Here is a 17,843-nt window from a genome sequence, read left to right on the forward strand (position 1 = left end):
AACCTCCCTTGTTTCTGTTTGACTGAAATGCTTGGTGTAGTACAGTTCAAGGTGATGACACAGGCTGATAACAAACGTTGCTCAACGGTCATAATAATGAGAAACTCAAGCAAGAGTCTTTTTTTTAATTGAAGTAATAAGCTAATGAGGTGTAGAGAGACATTCTGACTTTTAAAAGTTTAATAAACTATTAAAGAGGAGGATAATAAGTCACTGAAAACAGTTACTACAGTCATAACTGTGTTGAAGTTATTATTGTTGGGGTTCAGCTATGTTGAATCTTCTCCAGTAAAAATTACAAACACCTGACAGGATATGGGAGTGAGACTGGAGACACAAGTTCATTAATCCAGCATCATTGTATTCTCTCCTCATTGTTTCAGTTTGACATAAATCATCAGAAGAAGACAAGTGAAAAAAGTGTAAACTTGTGTTTAAACTTGAATGAAAACCTTCCTGCATGAGGTGTTGAGGTTTTCTGTTACTGTACTCTCTGGAATTCATTAATGTACATTTTTTATCAATGAAAAGCTTTTAAAGCCTTCACAGTGGATATGATGTCAGAGAAATAGTTGTGACTCCTTTCTGCTTAAATCCATAAAGACTACATCATTCTGTATGATGTTCAGAAAGTGTTTGCCATCGACGCCCTGGCCTCTTCTCACCCGTTGTCCCGCAATGAAGAGGAGGTTAACACGCCTGCCGAGATCAGTGAGATGTTCAACACCATCTCTTACAACAAGGTCTGATTCTTTAGGAAGTGACATTTACATACTTGCTTAGAAGAATGACTAACAAGTTTGATAAAGTTGTGATAATCACAGTCAAGGATTTATGTTTCTGTCCCTTGTTGATGTTGGCCCATAGTGTGTTTTGCCATTGTTCTGAATCAACAGTGTTTTCTTCACTGTTGATGAAAACACATTATCAACAGCGATGATGTGTTTCATATGAAGTTCAAACTTCTTGAATTCTTGTGGTTTACATGTTTGTTCTTTTCAGGGTGCAGCGGTGCTTAGGATGCTGTCAGAGTTTCTCAGCGAGCCTGTGTTTACCAAAGGACTCAGTGTGGGTAAAAGCAACACCAAGAAAAATTATTTCCATCTTTTTTGTAGTTAAATTTCCTGTTCATTTCAACTTAAAAATAAAAATGTTCCTTTTATCTATTTTTTTATAAAGTAGCAACAACATTTGGAAGTGTGTACACGCTTTTACTAATTCTTTCCAGAAACACCTTTTTGATTTTATGTTAACATCCAGTCATTTTAGGTTGATCTTCCATAATTTCCACTGAATTTAGTGAACCTGGGATAGTTGGCCTAGATCTTTAAAAGGCTCTGATCCCACTATTTCACTGGTACTGTTACTTGTGAGTTTTTTTTTTTTTTTTTGGCATAGTGATGATTTGCAGTTATTTAGTTGGTAGGTTTGACAAAAAATGAAGGCTGAGCAAGATTTTTCTTTCATATTGTCATGGATATGTTGGTCATAATGATTTATTAAATGCTTTACATGTGATTTGTCCTATTTTGTTTTCCTTTTAGTCTTACCTCAATGAATTTGCCTATAACAACACAGTACATACAGATCTGTGGGGTCATCTCCAACAGGTTTGTCAAAGTTGAAAGCTGACAGATGTGCTGTGCCTAATTTCATTTGGTTTATCTGGAAAAATATGTAAAACTATTCTTCTCCCCCACCCGCTTTTTTCTCCAGGCAGTAGCTGACACACCAGACTTGCATGTTCCCTGCACTGTACATGACATTATGAACCGCTGGACTCTCCAAATGGGCTTCCCAGTGGTCACTATTAACACCACAACAGGAGGGGTCAGCCAGAAACACTTTCTGTTAGATCCAGATTCGAAAGTGGACAGGTCGTCCCAGTTCAAGTACAAATGAGTTTTCCTTTACTCTTCTTCAATTTTATAATGAATAATAACTGAAGATAGCCCACAAAATTAATAGTTTAAAACAACCTAAACTGTTAACTTAGGTTAGTATGACTTACAGCTACAGTAGAATTAAAGTTAGTAGAACATTTAAAAGTTACACAAGACCAATAAAAAGAAGACATTTTTTTTATTACAGAAAACTTGGCCTGTTAACAAGTTGTCCATTAAATTTGCCGGACTTTGTAAATTGCACTTAATATTGGGTTAGGGCTCCTTTTACTTGTATCAATGCCATGTGGCATGGGGGCAATCAGCTTGTTGCTTTACTGAGATATAAAGGAAACTTAGATTGTGTAAATACCAACCTTCAATATATTTGCATAGTTTGGTTTGGTGTACCTCATCTTCTCTAACAACAACCCACCAATTCTCTCTGAGGTCTTTTGATGAGACAGAATTGCTGACCATTCAAGCACAGTGATGGAACTTAAGAACATTGAGCTTCAGAGCTTTTTATCTGACAATATCTGGTTCAGAAATAGCTTACAATTTATACATCTTGTCATCAAATGACTCATATTTGTGTGGAAGTTCTCCCCCCCTCTATTTCTTCACTATCACCTCAAGCTTGTAATCATGGCTATTGCTTACGCATCTTTACGCAACATGGCCACAACTTCCCATTTCTGCTCAAAATACCTTTTTGAAACTGGTTGCATGCTATGTTAACATTTTCCAAGAAACTACTTTTGAGGTTTTTGTTTTCACATTGTCATGGGATTTAAACCATGACAATAAAATAGACTTCCTTTATAATTTTTTTAATTCAACAATTGAGTTTGTGCTAATGCTGGAGTCATGACATTTTCCAGAAGTTAATGATTTGGATCAGGTTCAAAAACCGCCACTTTCTGAATATGAAAGTTGTACTTCATTAGTCCCAATGGATAATTTATTTGTAGCTTTTCAGTCCTGCGATTACCATTTGGTTGTGGGCTGAAATTGTAACTTTTAAAACTTTTTTCTTGAAATTACATATTCGGTAGCAGAGCTAATGTGAGCGATCTAAATCCAGCCACTATGCTATATTTTACACTATTAAACAAAAATGACTTTCTAGCACAGCACAAAATAGTAAATTACACATCAAACCACTCTTCTTCATAATTTATAATATGCATTTCATGATATCTTAAAAAAATGTAAATAAATAAATAAATGTAAAAATGAATTCAATCTATTTAGGACTAGGGCTCAACCTGATTTACAGAAGTAACCTTTGGGACCAATAATGCAAAGTGAGTTTTCTGGTGAGATTCTGTAGGATTTAAAGAATCTTAGGCTTGAATTATTTCACTCCATGTATGATATTCATGTAGAGTGAAAAATGTTTCAAATTCATTCAAAAACTACTGTATACAACTCCAAATATAAATTTTATAGGAATCCTGAAAAACATTTAATTATCAGTTAGACACAGTAAATGCAACAAGCTGAATATTGTTTATAAATATTAATAAGTATATTGACATTAAGATTGTATCTTTTTATTTTTCTGTTTAGTTATACATGGTTTGTCCCAATAAAATGGATGAAAAATGGAGTGGATCAGCAACAATATTGGCTTCTGAATAAAACAGGTACGTTCACAGCAACATGTACTGTAACGCCAGAAGAGTGAGCTCTGGAAGAACATGTTTGACTTTAAACTCAAGGGTGAAACTAAATGCATGTTAATGTTCCTTAATACAATCCGAATCCCCCAAGACACCCATGCTCAGATGAGAGTTTCTGGACAGGAATGGGTACTAGCAAACACAAATGTGTCTGGCTACTTCAGGATTAACTATGATGCTGACAACTGGGATCGTCTCCTCTCTCAGCTTGGCACCAGTCACCAGGTGGGTAATGTACTATTTTCACTGACGTTATTCTGTGTACACAAATGGGTCTGATAAACTGGTGTCATCATCAAAATGCAAACCTCTCCATGAGTTTTATTAAAATAAAGCCTCTTCACTTATTTGTATTGGCTTCTTTTCTTCTGTCAGGCTTTATCTCTCATGAACCGAGCTCAGATCATCGTCGATGATTCATCGATGATGCATTTAATCTGGCAAGGTGAAAAATGGTCATAAAAAAAAATTCCACAATGTTTTTTTTTTTTTTTTTGCAAGCATATAGAATATTTGTTTCTTTCATTTAGGGCAAAAATAATTCCCACAACATTGGCTCTGAGAACTACAGAATACCTGCCTTGAGGATTATGTCAGAAAAGTTGCTTTGCTGTGACAGAACAAACTGGCATTTTACCTTAAAAATGTCTTTCTATCTCTTTCAAGCTGCCAAAGAGAGTTAATTGCTGCTTTTGCATTCCTCTGTGATTACATGGATTTTTCTTCTGGGAGTTGAACATCCCTTTGGAAAGACCAAAAATCAAAACAGATTAATCTGAGAAGCAAAGATAATCTTGATCCTTCCATTGAAAACCTTTTCAGTTCATCTTGTTTACTAAGACAAAAAATACAATAATAAACTTCAAAAAGTATCTTTCTTGGCTTAACTATTTACAGTATTTTGGCACATAAAATTATTTTATCTTGCCTCTGTAAAATTAGATGTTGTTACATATAATTACACAGATGTAATTCTAATTGCCCTAAAAACATTTTAAGTTAATTGACTAAAATCAAACATCACAGGCTTTTCTTGTTAATCATCTGTGAAGGTAACAAACTCTCTTAGACTCTGAAGTGATCATAATTAAATTTTGAAATATAAACCTCTCATAGCAACACAAATGTGCCTCTACATATGTTACAAAATGTGTATTCACTCTATCATGATTGTTAGCAATAGTTTTATAATGACTTGCTGATTTTAAATAAGGATTTGCTGATTTTCTTGGCAGCAAATCCTTCTTTGTGTAAACTCAGACAGTGGTTTACATGAAAACTGTCTGGAAACTGCCGATATTTTCTAATGTTAATTGGGGAAACGTCCCTGCATAGTAGTTCACACCTCCACTCTAAGGGTTGGTTTTAAAAACTCAAGAAAGGCATTATGGACTCAGATGGAGTCCATTTTGGAGCAACTTTGTGGTTGACTGTTAAGCTGTTAATATAAAGCAATACATATAAAAACTTAAAAAATATAGCCACCTTCTATCCCATGGAAATTATGTTTACTTATGATTAGTCGCCTATTTATTTAATTTAACTAACAGGTGGAAAGATGGAATAGTTGTTATTGTTAGCAAAATAGTAACACTCCATCATTCATATTGCATTTGAGCCAGATTCCAGTCATTTAGGATTCCCACTGCATGAAAAAGTCTTACTCACAGCAAAACACAGCAGTTATTTCCAGGAATAAGGCGTTACTCTTGGATTGTTTCACAGAGAACATATGTCAATCCAGTCTCGATGGATTGAATGCCAATACACTGTTTTATTCAGTGTATGTCTGAATAAAACAGTGGAGAGGGAGAACGCCTACAGTTCCTTCATATTTAATATCTATTAATGACAGACTGTTTCTTTATGTGCCTGGAAGTGTCAGTGCTGTGAAACAATCCCATTGTTACGCCCCCAAAGGTCTAAGGGTTCAGGGATGGTAACTTAAAAATGTGTCCAGAGTAAAAAGTGGAATGTGAAATAATTTATTACAAAAAGGTGGTCTCTCAAAAGCAAAACACAATACAATTTAACCCAATTGAAACAAAAGAAAATGAATAACAAATTTAAGAATCATTAAGTGCAAATTAAAATAAAAAGATGTTCAAAGTCAGTCTACTCTAAAGTAACTCAAAACAACCCAAAAGAAAAGAAAAAAAGGGAGCACCAAATCTCCCAACACGAGGTTCAAACTACTTAGCAAAAGAATCAAGAGCAAAACTGTTCAAACTCCTCAAAGCAGTTCTCAAACACTTTACAAAACCTCTTCCTGCTTGCTGCCCCACTGAAGGAATGATTTCAGGTGTCTTTTATATGTTGCAGGTGGGCCTCATCAATGTCTGATTGGCTTTGCTGATCCAATGGGGTGGCTGCTCTCCTGCAGCCTCCAGGCAGCCAATCAGAAAGGTGTGCCGGCACAGCTGATCCTGCATAACAAAAACAAAAGGGCCTGCACAGCCTCTTAAGGCCAGGCGCCTAACACTCATATTAACCAAATTTTGCTGAGAGAAATAACTTCTCTCTCTGCAGCGAGGAGAGTTGAATATTTTGAGTTTGTTCCAGGCTGGTATATTGAAAAAATGTTATGCAAAATTGGCAAACACTATCCCTCATTTTTCTTGAAGGTTATAGAAAACATGCAGTTAAACTGAAATGAGTAAAACAGAAAAGTTTCAAAATAGAGTAATCAATGAAATTAAAAAATCCTGCTAGATCTTGATTATTGAATCCAATCCTTATGACCTTGAATGATCCTGCAAGAATATGAATATTCTAGAAGAATGAATTATCTTCTCTTCTATTCCCCACAATTTGTCATTTTACAACCACAAACTTCAATATAAGTCATAACAAATAGTAGTTTCCTGGGCTTGAAGTTGTATCAAAGTCTATTCAGATTGTCATTTAACTGTGAGGATAGTTGTACAGCTCCAGGTGGAAGCATGCTGGAGTCGCTCGGTTATATCCGTTCTAATTTATTCTTTTAAAAATATTCTTTTTTTCTTGTAGAGGCATGCTTTTTTGGATGATTGTTCCCTCTGATTTTGGATGATGGATATTTGCTCTTATTGCTATGCAGTTAAAATTCGTAACTATAGCAACAGCATTTTTATTATTACAATCCGGAGCACCTGATTAGCGCCTCAAAGACACAAAAAGTTTTTGAACCCCAAATCCAAGAGGAGTTTGGTCCTACTCCACTTTGTGAATGCGGAGTAGGACCAAAGAAAAGAGATAGAAAAGGAAAGTTCAAACCATCCCTTCCATCAATCATAGCTTAGCTTTCTAACCATATGGCCAGACAGAGATTTAATTAGGAGTGGCAGAGCTTGCCAGCATCTACTGGTGTCCTCCAGGACACCATCGTCTCTGTTGCTCAAACATTGAGCTGGTAGCATGTTATGAAATGTCACAAGACTGTCATGCAGCGACATTGTCTTGTCTGAGGCCTTTTCAGATTTCTTTCAAGGTTGACCACTACCGAAGATCCTTCCTACCCACAGCCTCACCATCTTATGTTATGATCCAGTGTGTAAAGAGAGCGTTTCCACCTCCAGTTGGACTCTCTTTCACTGGGCAGGTGGGGTTGAACCCAAATGGTTAATGATTTTCTATGATAGGCAGCTTTCACAGTGCCTTATCGCCCAGAGAATCAAGGCAATTGAAAGCAGCAGCATTAATAGACTGACTGTCGAAGCCTTTTCATACACTGAATTTGTTTTTGACACGTTTCTTTGAAAATGAGATTAAAGCTGAGTGACATAAAACAAAATGTAGGCTTTTACTGTGTTAACTTGATTTTACTATCTTCTGTGATGCTGCTCCAGTCCTTGATTAAACAGCCACATCCACACTGGAAACATAAAAGCTGTGCACATACATACCAGGACAGACAGAGATTTGCTGCAAGTGGTCCACCACAGAATTTACAATGGGGCATAAACAGGAATTTAGCCAGTCCATCGTCATAGTCCAGCTTTTAGAACTTTATTCACCATTATCTTAAGCCACTGCTCTGGAAGTTTAATGTCTGGACAGGACTTTACTCTTATCATTAGGACATTTCACATCTAAATATTTTGCACTTTCAACAGAGTCTCCTGCCCATGAGTTCAATGATTAACATTCTGGGTTGGACTCTAAAAGGCAGGACATAAATAGAGTAACTGTCATCCTTCTGTCTTCTTCCTCATCTGCGCTGGAGACATGGGAAGAGGATTTTACATCAGCAAGACGGTGGCAGTGACATGTCTGGTTGCAACTGCTGGAGTTTTAGCAACCATCATTGGCCTCACAGTGTTGTATGCTCAGGAGAAGTCGAAGAATGCTGAGTTACTTCCAACCACTGCAGGACCCAGTACAACCAGTGCTGCTTCCACCACACCATCTGGACCTAAAGAGCCCTGGGACTACTACAGACTTCCTGAAACCCTCTCTCCTGTCCTCTATAACATTACTCTATGGCCCCGGCTGACACCCAACGCGGATGATCTGTACATCTTCACTGGACACTCCAGGGTTGTTTTCAAATGTGTGATTGAGACTGATCTCATCCTCATCCACGCCAACGAGCTGAACTTAACTGAGTTTGATGGATTTTATGCCAAACTGAACAGTTTGTATGGAGAGACAGCACCCACCCTAAAAAAAACCTGGCTGGAGGTTCCCACCCAGTACCTGGTGGTTCAGCTCAACGACCCGCTGCAGCCCGGCAGATTTTATGAGCTCTACACAGAGTTTGTTGGAGAGTTGTCAGATAACTTCGGAGGCTTCTACAGGACCGAATACTTTGAAGACAACGTGAAAAAGTAGGAAGTTTTATGATTTTCTTTTTAACTTGGTCAGATTTAAGACTTAGTGCATTAAAAGAGACATTCAGACAAATACATTTAAGTGTAGCATTATGTGGTACAATAGGGGTGATGGAACTGAAGTCATATTATTTTCTTTTAAGTCAATATGTTGACTGGGCTGGGATTTACAATGATGATAAGGGTGTCAAATAAATACAAGTACATCTTAATAAATTAGGGTATCCTTAAGAAAGTTTATTTCTATACTATTTAGGCCTTTATTTCTATTAACACGGATAGCAAACACTTACAGCTAAGAGTTCAACTTATGACTGAAAAGGTGTTAAAAAGTCAGATTGCTCTATTAGCAGCCTCCAGTTAGTCTGCCCTGTTGGGTCTATCTATCTCTCATCTTCCTTCATTTCTTCTGAAGGGTGTCAATGACTATCAACCACGCAGCTGTCAAGTCAGCAGTCTGGTATTAGTCATATCATAGGATGTCTGTATTAAACATCCTTCTTTTTTTGGTCTTACATACGATTCTTTTTTTTTTTTTTACTGAGAAGCTGGATATTGGGGTTTATTTTGCTGTAAGCCATAATCATCAATATGGGCAGAAATAAATACTTGAAACATTCTTTTTGTAAAATCTGTATCAGTTTCACTTTTTGAGTAAAATCAATGAAATTATTCTATTACTGATAGTTTAGTTAATTGAGATGCTTCTGTATGTGTTTGGTAAAAACACAGGATAAACTAAACCTAGGTTAGCTGAAACACCTTCACAGCTCTTCATGGACCATGTCAATGCAATATAGTCAATAGTTGAACAGAATTTACAAATTCACATATGACCATTTACATTTCCTGTTAGGTATGGAAAGACTGCGTTCTGTGTCCAAAGGCACAAAAATAAGTTATTTTATTTTATTTAATCATTTATTTATTTTGTATACCTGCTCAACCCTGGATGGAGGTGGTGGCGCCTTTCTCCAACCCGTAACTGGGTGAGAAATGGAGTGCATACTGGTCAGTGCTTCAGAAAAACTGGGATTACTTGCTTGCAGTAACAAGCAACAGCTTGAGGTATCATGTATTCTGGAAAGTGAGATGAAGATCATTTACTTGTCATTGCAACTTGCAAGAAAATGTGCACCTTGATTTTTCTTCTTGGTAATTGAAAGTGGTTGTTCCAACACCAAAAATCAGTTATCTACTCTGGATAATTAATAAGAGACAGGAACCACAAATACAGCTCAACTCCCTGGGGTTTAAAAATCTCAGGAAACCCTTAATTTGATGCAGTGCATGCATAGACTCCCCAAGGTTTGATACACATTTAACAATTTAATGATCTTCACAAAATTTCAAACAATGGAATTACATATAAAATGTGTTTTATACACACATTTCTTTCACCTGTATGTTGGATTAATTACTGAGTTTCCTGCTTCATCAGAATTGTAGCAACAACTCAAATGCAGCCAACATATGCCAGGAATGTTTTTCCCTGCTTTGATGAGCCAGCAATGAAAGCTATCTTCCACATTACTTTGATTCACCCTCAGGGGACTGTGGCTTTGTCTAACGCCATCAACTACGGTGAGTCTGTGCCCATTTTATCTGGAAATGACCATCTTTGTATATATCATTAAGTTAAATTAACTTGCTCTCTTCATTTTACTCTTTGTTCATTGTAGACAGTGACTTGCTCAACAACTACACCAATTTATTAACAGTCAGTTCCTATTGTTTCATGTGGAACCACATAATTGTGAACCTGCTGTTGTTTTTGATCCTTCATAGATCCTGTCAACATCACCATGAATGGAGAGAGTTTAATTCAGACCAGCTTTGAACCTACTGAGATCATGTCAACATACCTGTTGGCTTTTGTTGTATGTGATTTTGCATACATTGGGACAAACCCGGATGCAGCTGTCTTGGTAATTATTTAAAAAAACAAACAAAAAACCCCAGACAGAATCATAAACATAACTATTTTAATATAATTCTTTGATTTTAATTAATGGGTGAAACTTCTATATCCTTCTGTTTCCCATAAAATGACACCATAAAATAACACATAAAAAGAATTTAAATGCATAATTTTTTATGTTAGATCACATTTATCCAGCAATGGCACCCTACACCAGGAGCGCTGGATCCAAGCTGATCAGTGGAAACTTGAGCAGATGAGGGAATGTGATAGAAAAAGGTGCAGCCTTGAAGAAATTGTGCAGCAAAGCCAGTTGAAATATTTGAGGAAGATTATGAAGGTGTGGATTGGAGCTGGAGTAAAACTTTTGGCGAACCATCACACAAAGATGTCCAGAATAAGAACTATAAATGTTGTATTCTTTGTTAATGTTATCCTTGAACACACAGAACATTAGTAGTAGCAAAATGATTGAACTTATTGAAATGCAATGAGGGATACAGTTGTGCTGCCCTCTGCTAGACTCAAACATCAGATCACATCTTCAGAATTCTGTGATAGAGTTGAAGTTCTGTTTTCCGTCTGTTTTAGATACGGATCTGGGCTCGCAGGAAGGCCATTGAAAAAGGCCAGGGGAACTATGCACTGGAGAAGAGTGGACCCATATTGGCATTTTTTGAGAACTACTACAACTCTTCCTACCCTCTCAAAAAGTCAGGTAGAGATCTAAAGAAACTACTCAGTCTGCTTACATTATCTGATTATGTTCCTATGGCTCATATTTTTGCAAGGAAAACAACATGACCTGCTCTGAATTCTGCTATTGCTTTTAGACCAGATTGCTGTTCCTGAATTTAGCGCTGGAGGAATGGAGAACTGGGGTTTGATCATCTACGGAGAGACAACTCTCCTGTATAATCCTGGAGTGTCGTCTAATGGAGACAAAGAGTGGGTGGCAAATATCATCTCTCATGAGCTAGCTCATATGGTAAGGTGTTGCTTGCCCTTTGTAAGTGAAAGATATTACACTGTACATGTATTCATTGAAGATTTCTCCTCTCAGTGGTTTGGCAACTTGGTGACCATGAGGTGGTGGAATAACTTGTGGCTCAACGAAGGGTTTGCCACCTATGTTTCTTATCTAGGAGCTGATTATGCTGAACCTGACTGGAATATGGTGAGCATGGGTGTTTTTTCATGACAATCAGCACTGTACTGATGAGAAAAGTTGAAGGTCTTGAAGGAAAATCTGTCTTGACATGTATTTGTTTCCTACACAGAAAGATTTAATTGTTCTTAATGAAATTGTCAGTGTGATGAGGGTTGATGCCTCAGCTGACTCCCACCCCATCTCTTACAAAGAGGAGGAAATCCTGAGACCAGATCAGATCAATGAACTGTTTGACTCCATCACATACAGCAAGGTAAATCATATCATCTGTGATATAAGCAGATCCCACACAGATGCTATCACAATGTCATTATCACTGTGTTTCATGAAGATACAATGAGGACTCTATCATCACAACTCTCCAACTAAAATCTTTGTTTTTCATTACAGGGTGCAGCAGTCCTTAGAATGCTCTCAGACTTTATTACAGAAACGGTCTTTTCTAAAGGACTTCATGTGAGTAGAAATTACAAGGGATAAGCATTAATTTCAATATTGCGTTAATAATAACAGAGGTTCATAACAGAGATCTATCTGCAGACATACTTAGAGGAGTTTGCGTATAACAACACAGACAACAAAGACCTCTGGAAGCACCTGCAAATGGTAAGATATCAATCCGTATCTGTACAGCTTTCTTGTAAATAAAACTTTGACTTAAAAGTTTGGGAAATACTTAAACAAGCACATAAACAAGCACATTTTGCAAACAAGCAGTCAGAGCCAAAATAAAGTGAAACATCATTTTCCACAAACACCATATAACAGGAAATTGCAAAAGAATAAAAAGTGAAGGGGTTAGATCACCAGCCCCAAAACTTGATAAGTTATCCTCTTGGTTAAGAAGAATTTCTTTCTCTAGACAAATGCAAGGCAACAAAGGTTCATTACGTAGCTGACTTCAGTAATAGGCATACTTTACACCAGGGGTGTCAAAGTCAAATGGACGGAGGGCCAAATAAAAAATTTAGCTACAAGCCGAGGGCCGGACTGATCGAATGTTCATTGAGATTTTTTTAAATGACGCATTTGGTCTAGTGCAGCGGACCGGCCCAAGCCTTCGTAAATTTCCTGCGGCCCGGGGGGGGGGGGAAGAGGTGCGCGCGTTGTGAGTATCGAACGAGGGGGGGTGCCGGCTTGCTGCGGGCCGGTTCTAATAATAAATCAAGATCATCCCAGGGGCCGTAGAAAATCTTCTCGGGCCTTGACTCTGACATATGTGCTTTACACCAATTGATCGATATGCAGTACAGAGACCAAAACTTTTGGTCTCTGTACTGTAGTTTTCCCTCTGAAAAAACATATTTTCAGCCTTGAACAGCTGCTGTCAAACAAAATTCAACAAAATTTTTTTTTTCATTGAATGTTTCTTTTTATTAGGCAGTAGATAAAGCTGGTATAGCATTGCCCCATTCTGTGGAAATCATTATGAACCGATGGATCCTACAAATGGGCTTCCCAGTGATCACCATCAACACCCAGACCGGAAAAATCACACAGGAACACTTTCTTTTGGATCCAGAGTCTGTTGTGGACACACCTTCACAGTTCAAGTAGGATTCAGTGTTTTATAGAAGAGTCACATATACATAACAATGTGCTACACAAAGCTTAATTTCTTGTTTGTTTTCAATTGTATGTGTGATTTTATGAAATTGGTTCCAGCTACGAATGGTTTGTCCCTGTTACCTGGATTAAGACGGGTGGTTCTGAACAGCAGTACTGGCTTCTTAACAAGGAAGGTAAGAATCATTTCAAGTCAATGAATACTGTATTATGACCCACTCAGAAAGATTATGGGGATGATACCAATTGTTATTAAATTCACAATTATTGCTAATATTATTTTTTCATTCAGCCACAAACGCAGAACTGGTTATTGGTGGCTCTGATTGGTTGGTGGCCAACGTAAACATGACAGGTTTCTACAGAGTCAATTACGATGAAACAAACTGGGAACGTCTTATTGCTAAGCTGATCTCAAACCATCAGGTACAACTCTTTCTGTGCTGCTGCTTTGTTTCTGTTATTAATATCTGAAAATGCAGCTCATAACATTTTCTTTGTTTCTAGGAAATTCCTGTGATCAATAGGGCTCAGATTATTGATGATGCCTTTAATCTTGCAAAGTGAGGTCACACTTTTGCTAAAATATTGGAGTTGAGTTTCTGTAAAAATAAATAAATGCCAAGGAGTTTAATTTATTTTTATTTTTAGGGCAAACATAGTTGAGACAACTCTGGCTCTGAGGATGACTACATTCCTGAATAAAGAAGTGGAATATATGCCCTGGGAGACAGCCAGGCGTAACTTGAATTACTTCTTTCTTATGTTTGACCGTAGTGAGTTGTATGGACCCATGCAGGTTTGTTCAATGTGATTAAAATATTGTGAAGTTAAAGATATTATACAAGATAGATGGAATATTAAATGTGAATTTCCCATATCATCACAGAACAAAATAATTATGTGAAAATCTTTATGTTTTGTCTTTATCACTCAGGCCTACATAAAAAAACAGGTCACCCCCTTGTTTCATTACTTCCAAGATCTCACAGTAAATTGGACGAAGATGCCAGAAAAGCACACAGATCAGTAAGGATGCTTTGGATTTTTTTTTTTTTTTTTTTTACCATGAAGACCTTGCTCTTTTGTCACATACAATGCACATACATGTCTTTACTGCTCAAACCAGTGGTAAAAACATGCTAAAAGCTTAATATAAGTGTATCTTTAATTTATATTATGGACCTCACACTCAAATAATTAAAGACATCCAAATTTTAATTGGAATTTCAGGCAGAAAATTAATCCCATGTTAGGAAATATTTATTAAAAAATCCATCAAGTCATTGGAACCCTTCAAAAAGTCAGATAAAAATAACTGTAGCAAAAGCATTTTTGGTATCTATCCTTGACATTTTAGGTAGGTCACAGTCTCTGGGAATATTCAGTTCACAATACCTGATCTCCAGTGTTCTTGGGGTGAAAAATATCAAAAGGACACATTTACACAGTTACTTTTCAAATTAGTATTGACAAGAGTACATGACATTTAAGTAAGACAGGTGTGTTCCCATTCACCTTGTCTGTATCTACAGTGTGCTTTCATGAACACAAAACGTACTTCAAACATTATATGTTCTACTTCAAAGAACCCTATATGTGTTCTTCAGGATATACAAGTGAGAGACACTCATTGTTATACCCTGCCTCCCCTTCAGCTCCTAGGAAAAGGAAAAAAGTGAGACAGATAAGGCGGAAGAGATGGTTGTCAGTAAGATAAATACCAGATGCTTCCCAACTTGCACTTTTTCATTTTCATTGCAAACATGGTATTGCTTACCTCCTTAGTGACTTCATCTCAGTACAGTATGTTCTCTTTATTGCTTTTCATACCTAAGATTTTCTCTAAATCAAAAATTTATCCATTATGTCACAACTGTGACAGCTCTGTTACTGAAGTATGTGAGATATGTGTGAAGAGACATAAAGTAATTCTCTAATAGCTAAGGAAACTTCTGGACTGTACTGCATACACGCTCAATGAGTTTTATTGGAAAATTACAAATTATAGTTTTCATTGTGGTGCTTAAGTTTAGGTTTGGCCTTTTTCTTCCTTTTTTGGACTCTGATGAATTCTCCTAAATCCAGAGTAACAGGATGTTTTAGCCGGGACAATTATCCATATTTAACTGCTGTTGCTTTTGTGGGTTCTTGTGTTGTGACCTTTCTTTGTGTCTGTGTCTTCTCTCTCTGTGTCTCTTCTGCAGAGCATTAGAACCTTGCACAGCACTGATACCACTGCAGTTTTTTCCACATAGTTTTTATTTGTGACGTTTTTGCTTTGGATGAAGAAAGCTTAGATTATTTTTTATTTGGGTCATCCCAGCCCTATTTTATTTTTACTGGGTCTCAGTGTATGTGTCTGGCATGTAAATGATACCTATCATCTGGGAAATAAAATATTAAATGTTTCCACATACCCATTGTAATGTGCTCTTGTACCACTAGAGGTATGAGTACCTATAGATGAGAATCACTGCATTAAACCATTATAATGTCAGGCATTCTCACTGTGCTTATATTGTCTGTCCAGATACAATCAGATCAATGTGATCTCCATGGCCTGTAGCTCAGGACTGGAAAGCTGCAGAGAACTTACATCTGGCTGGTTTAAAGAGTGGATGAACAACCCTGCTGTCAACAAGTAAAGTTTTTTCAGAAACTGGAGTGCTTGTGATATTTCCAGCATTTTTCTTCCACTTCATTGAGTTTCCTTTTGGACATTCCTGATTCATAAACATTTTTACAGAATTGTTTTGGTTTGTTTTTACTAAACTTTGCAGCATCAATACCAACCTGAAGTCCACAGTGTACTGCAATGCGATTGCAGCTGGAGGAAAAACAGAATGGGACTTTGCATGGGAGATGTATAGGAACACCACGATTGCCTCAGAGGCAGAAAAACTTAGGCATGGTCTGTCCTGCACCAAAGAGCCCTGGCTGTTAAACAGGTTTGTCACTCTCTCTCACTCTGTCTCACACACACACACACACACCCGCATGCACCCAGATGGTTAATGCTTATTGTGTGATTTTGAAACGGTTTGAGAGACTTCTATGGTTTTAGTTTGATTCTCATAACAACAAAACTATTCTGTTCAGGTATTTACAGTACTGCCTGGATCCAGAGAAGATCCGGAAGCAGGATGTATCTGATACTTTTATTAACATTGCACGTAACCCTGTCGGGCAACCTCTGGCTTGGGATTTTATTAGAGCCAACTGGGACTACATAATAAATGAGTGAGTTTTTTCAGTATTCAAAGATTTTGCAAGATTTTGTTTGTGTTTTCTAACCGTCTCTTTTTGGTAGACTGACAGGATGGGGTCCATGTGCTGTTGGAGCAAATAAATCAGCAAAATACATATTAATAAAAACATTTGTATTAAAGTGTCTCTCAAAACAGTTTTGTTTGCTAACTTGAATGTTCAAGAAATGACACCATTCTGTTTGTTTTTTCTCTTTCTTCAGATATGGTCAAGAATCAATTTCCATCGAAAGTATTATTGATGGATTGACGGAACGATTCTCTACTGAGTATGAATACAAACAGGTATGGATTTTATAACTAAACTGTTAAATTCCTTATAATCCAAATAAAGGTGACGAGACTATATTTCCTTAAACAATCCTTTTTGATGATTTTGAAATGATTTTGCTTTTCCCACCCTTTCTTCTGTAGTTGGAGCTATTCAAAGAAGAGGTTGAAGCAAAGCTTGGCTGGGAAGATGAGACTTTTGATCAAATGCTGGAAAGAACCAAGACCAACATAAACTGGGTGGCCCTAAACAAGAAACCACTGTCTGACTGGTTAATCAGTCAAACATCTGGAATTTAGTGAACCAAGCCATTCAGTGTACGGGGGATAAAATTGGAATTTTTATCCCCGTATGGTTTGTAGAATAATTTTTCTACAAACCCTTTTTCTTTGCCTAAAAACCCTTTTTCTTTGCCTAAAGCAGCCATGTATTTGAACTTGTATTAAATCTTGCCTTTATTAAAGATTTTTTAAAAACAAAAGCCTTAAACAATGCCTTGCATTGAAGAGTCTACATGCAAAATTGTTGGGTAAATTGTATTATTGGTATTATCAATTATTTGTTGTTCATGTAGTCTTATAGTTATATCTTTATAATGTCTTACTTATATGCCTTTACTTCATTTTACTTCATTTTAATCTTAGTATAAAGAGTGTTGTGCTGAATAACTTTGATTCCTTCCTGAGGCCTTCCTGAGAGAAAGCAGTGACAACCGCTTCCAGCAGAGTTTGCGGCCCGGCCGGAAACTCTGCTCTCCTTGACCTGTTAGATAGCAACAAAGCCGTCACCGTGAAGACATACAACTTGTCTGCTCGACGCCGTGCCTGGAACAGAAGAATCTAGTGTGTAGATAACATGTGTCTATATAGTGATTGTCATTAGCGCTGCAACTATGTGATGATTTGTTTTCCCCGCCCTTTGAGAGTTGCAGCGCCCTCTGTGATAGGGATCCTAAATGCAATAAAAAGAGAGGAGCAGGCATATGTGATTTCAGAGCGGTAGGAGATTGTAACTGAAAGCACATCTCTGTCTGTTCTCCTCGCGAGTATTCAGAATCCATCTCTCTTGTCTTTCTTGTGTTTAATTAATTTTGTCTTGGATAGGTGTTTGAACCTGACAAAAATGCCATCATAAAACCAAATATTGTCCTAAACACACCATCCTCCATGGTGGCACATGTTGTGGAATGCTTCAGTAAAGAGAGAGGCAAAATTGTCAGACTTCACAGGAATATGGATGGAGATAAAAACAGGAAACTCCTTG

At 37.2% G+C, this 17,843-nt stretch overlaps 2 protein-coding genes and 1 long non-coding RNA gene across 3 annotated transcripts; all 3 read left to right on the forward strand.

The window, feature by feature from the left end:
• The first annotated feature begins 576 nt into the window (after positions 1–576).
• On the forward strand, positions 577–2,335 carry LOC122822847 (aminopeptidase N-like). The gene is made up of 4 exons (XM_044101818.1): positions 577–743; positions 1,003–1,068; positions 1,545–1,610; positions 1,717–2,335. Exons 1-4 carry the CDS (start codon positions 717–719, stop codon positions 1,900–1,902), a joined length of 345 nt encoding a protein of 114 aa, XP_043957753.1. The 5' UTR covers positions 577–716; the 3' UTR covers positions 1,903–2,335.
• Positions 2,336–2,439: 104 nt separating this feature from the next.
• On the forward strand, positions 2,440–3,980 carry LOC122822855. Its single transcript, XR_006369238.1, has 3 exons — positions 2,440–3,535; positions 3,663–3,796; positions 3,947–3,980. It is a non-coding gene; the product is annotated as an uncharacterized LOC122822855 (long non-coding RNA).
• A 2,685-nt stretch (positions 3,981–6,665) lies between these two features.
• On the forward strand, positions 6,666–17,519 carry LOC122822859 (aminopeptidase Ey-like). The gene is made up of 20 exons (XM_044101840.1): positions 6,666–8,379; positions 9,824–9,966; positions 10,171–10,310; positions 10,895–11,021; positions 11,137–11,291; positions 11,367–11,480; positions 11,584–11,727; positions 11,865–11,930; positions 12,015–12,080; positions 12,855–13,027; positions 13,140–13,216; positions 13,333–13,466; positions 13,548–13,603; positions 13,692–13,839; positions 13,978–14,069; positions 15,574–15,684; positions 15,824–15,991; positions 16,143–16,283; positions 16,513–16,594; positions 16,724–17,519. The coding sequence occupies exons 1-20, from the start codon at positions 7,778–7,780 to the stop codon at positions 16,877–16,879; spliced, it is 2,895 nt and encodes a 964-aa protein (XP_043957775.1). The 5' UTR covers positions 6,666–7,777; the 3' UTR covers positions 16,880–17,519.
• The last annotated feature ends 324 nt before the right edge of the window (positions 17,520–17,843 follow it).

The sequence above is a fragment of the Gambusia affinis genome, linkage group LG02, assembly GCF_019740435.1.
Source record: "Gambusia affinis linkage group LG02, SWU_Gaff_1.0, whole genome shotgun sequence".
In the NCBI taxonomy this organism is placed as follows: domain Eukaryota; kingdom Metazoa; phylum Chordata; class Actinopteri; order Cyprinodontiformes; family Poeciliidae; genus Gambusia; species Gambusia affinis.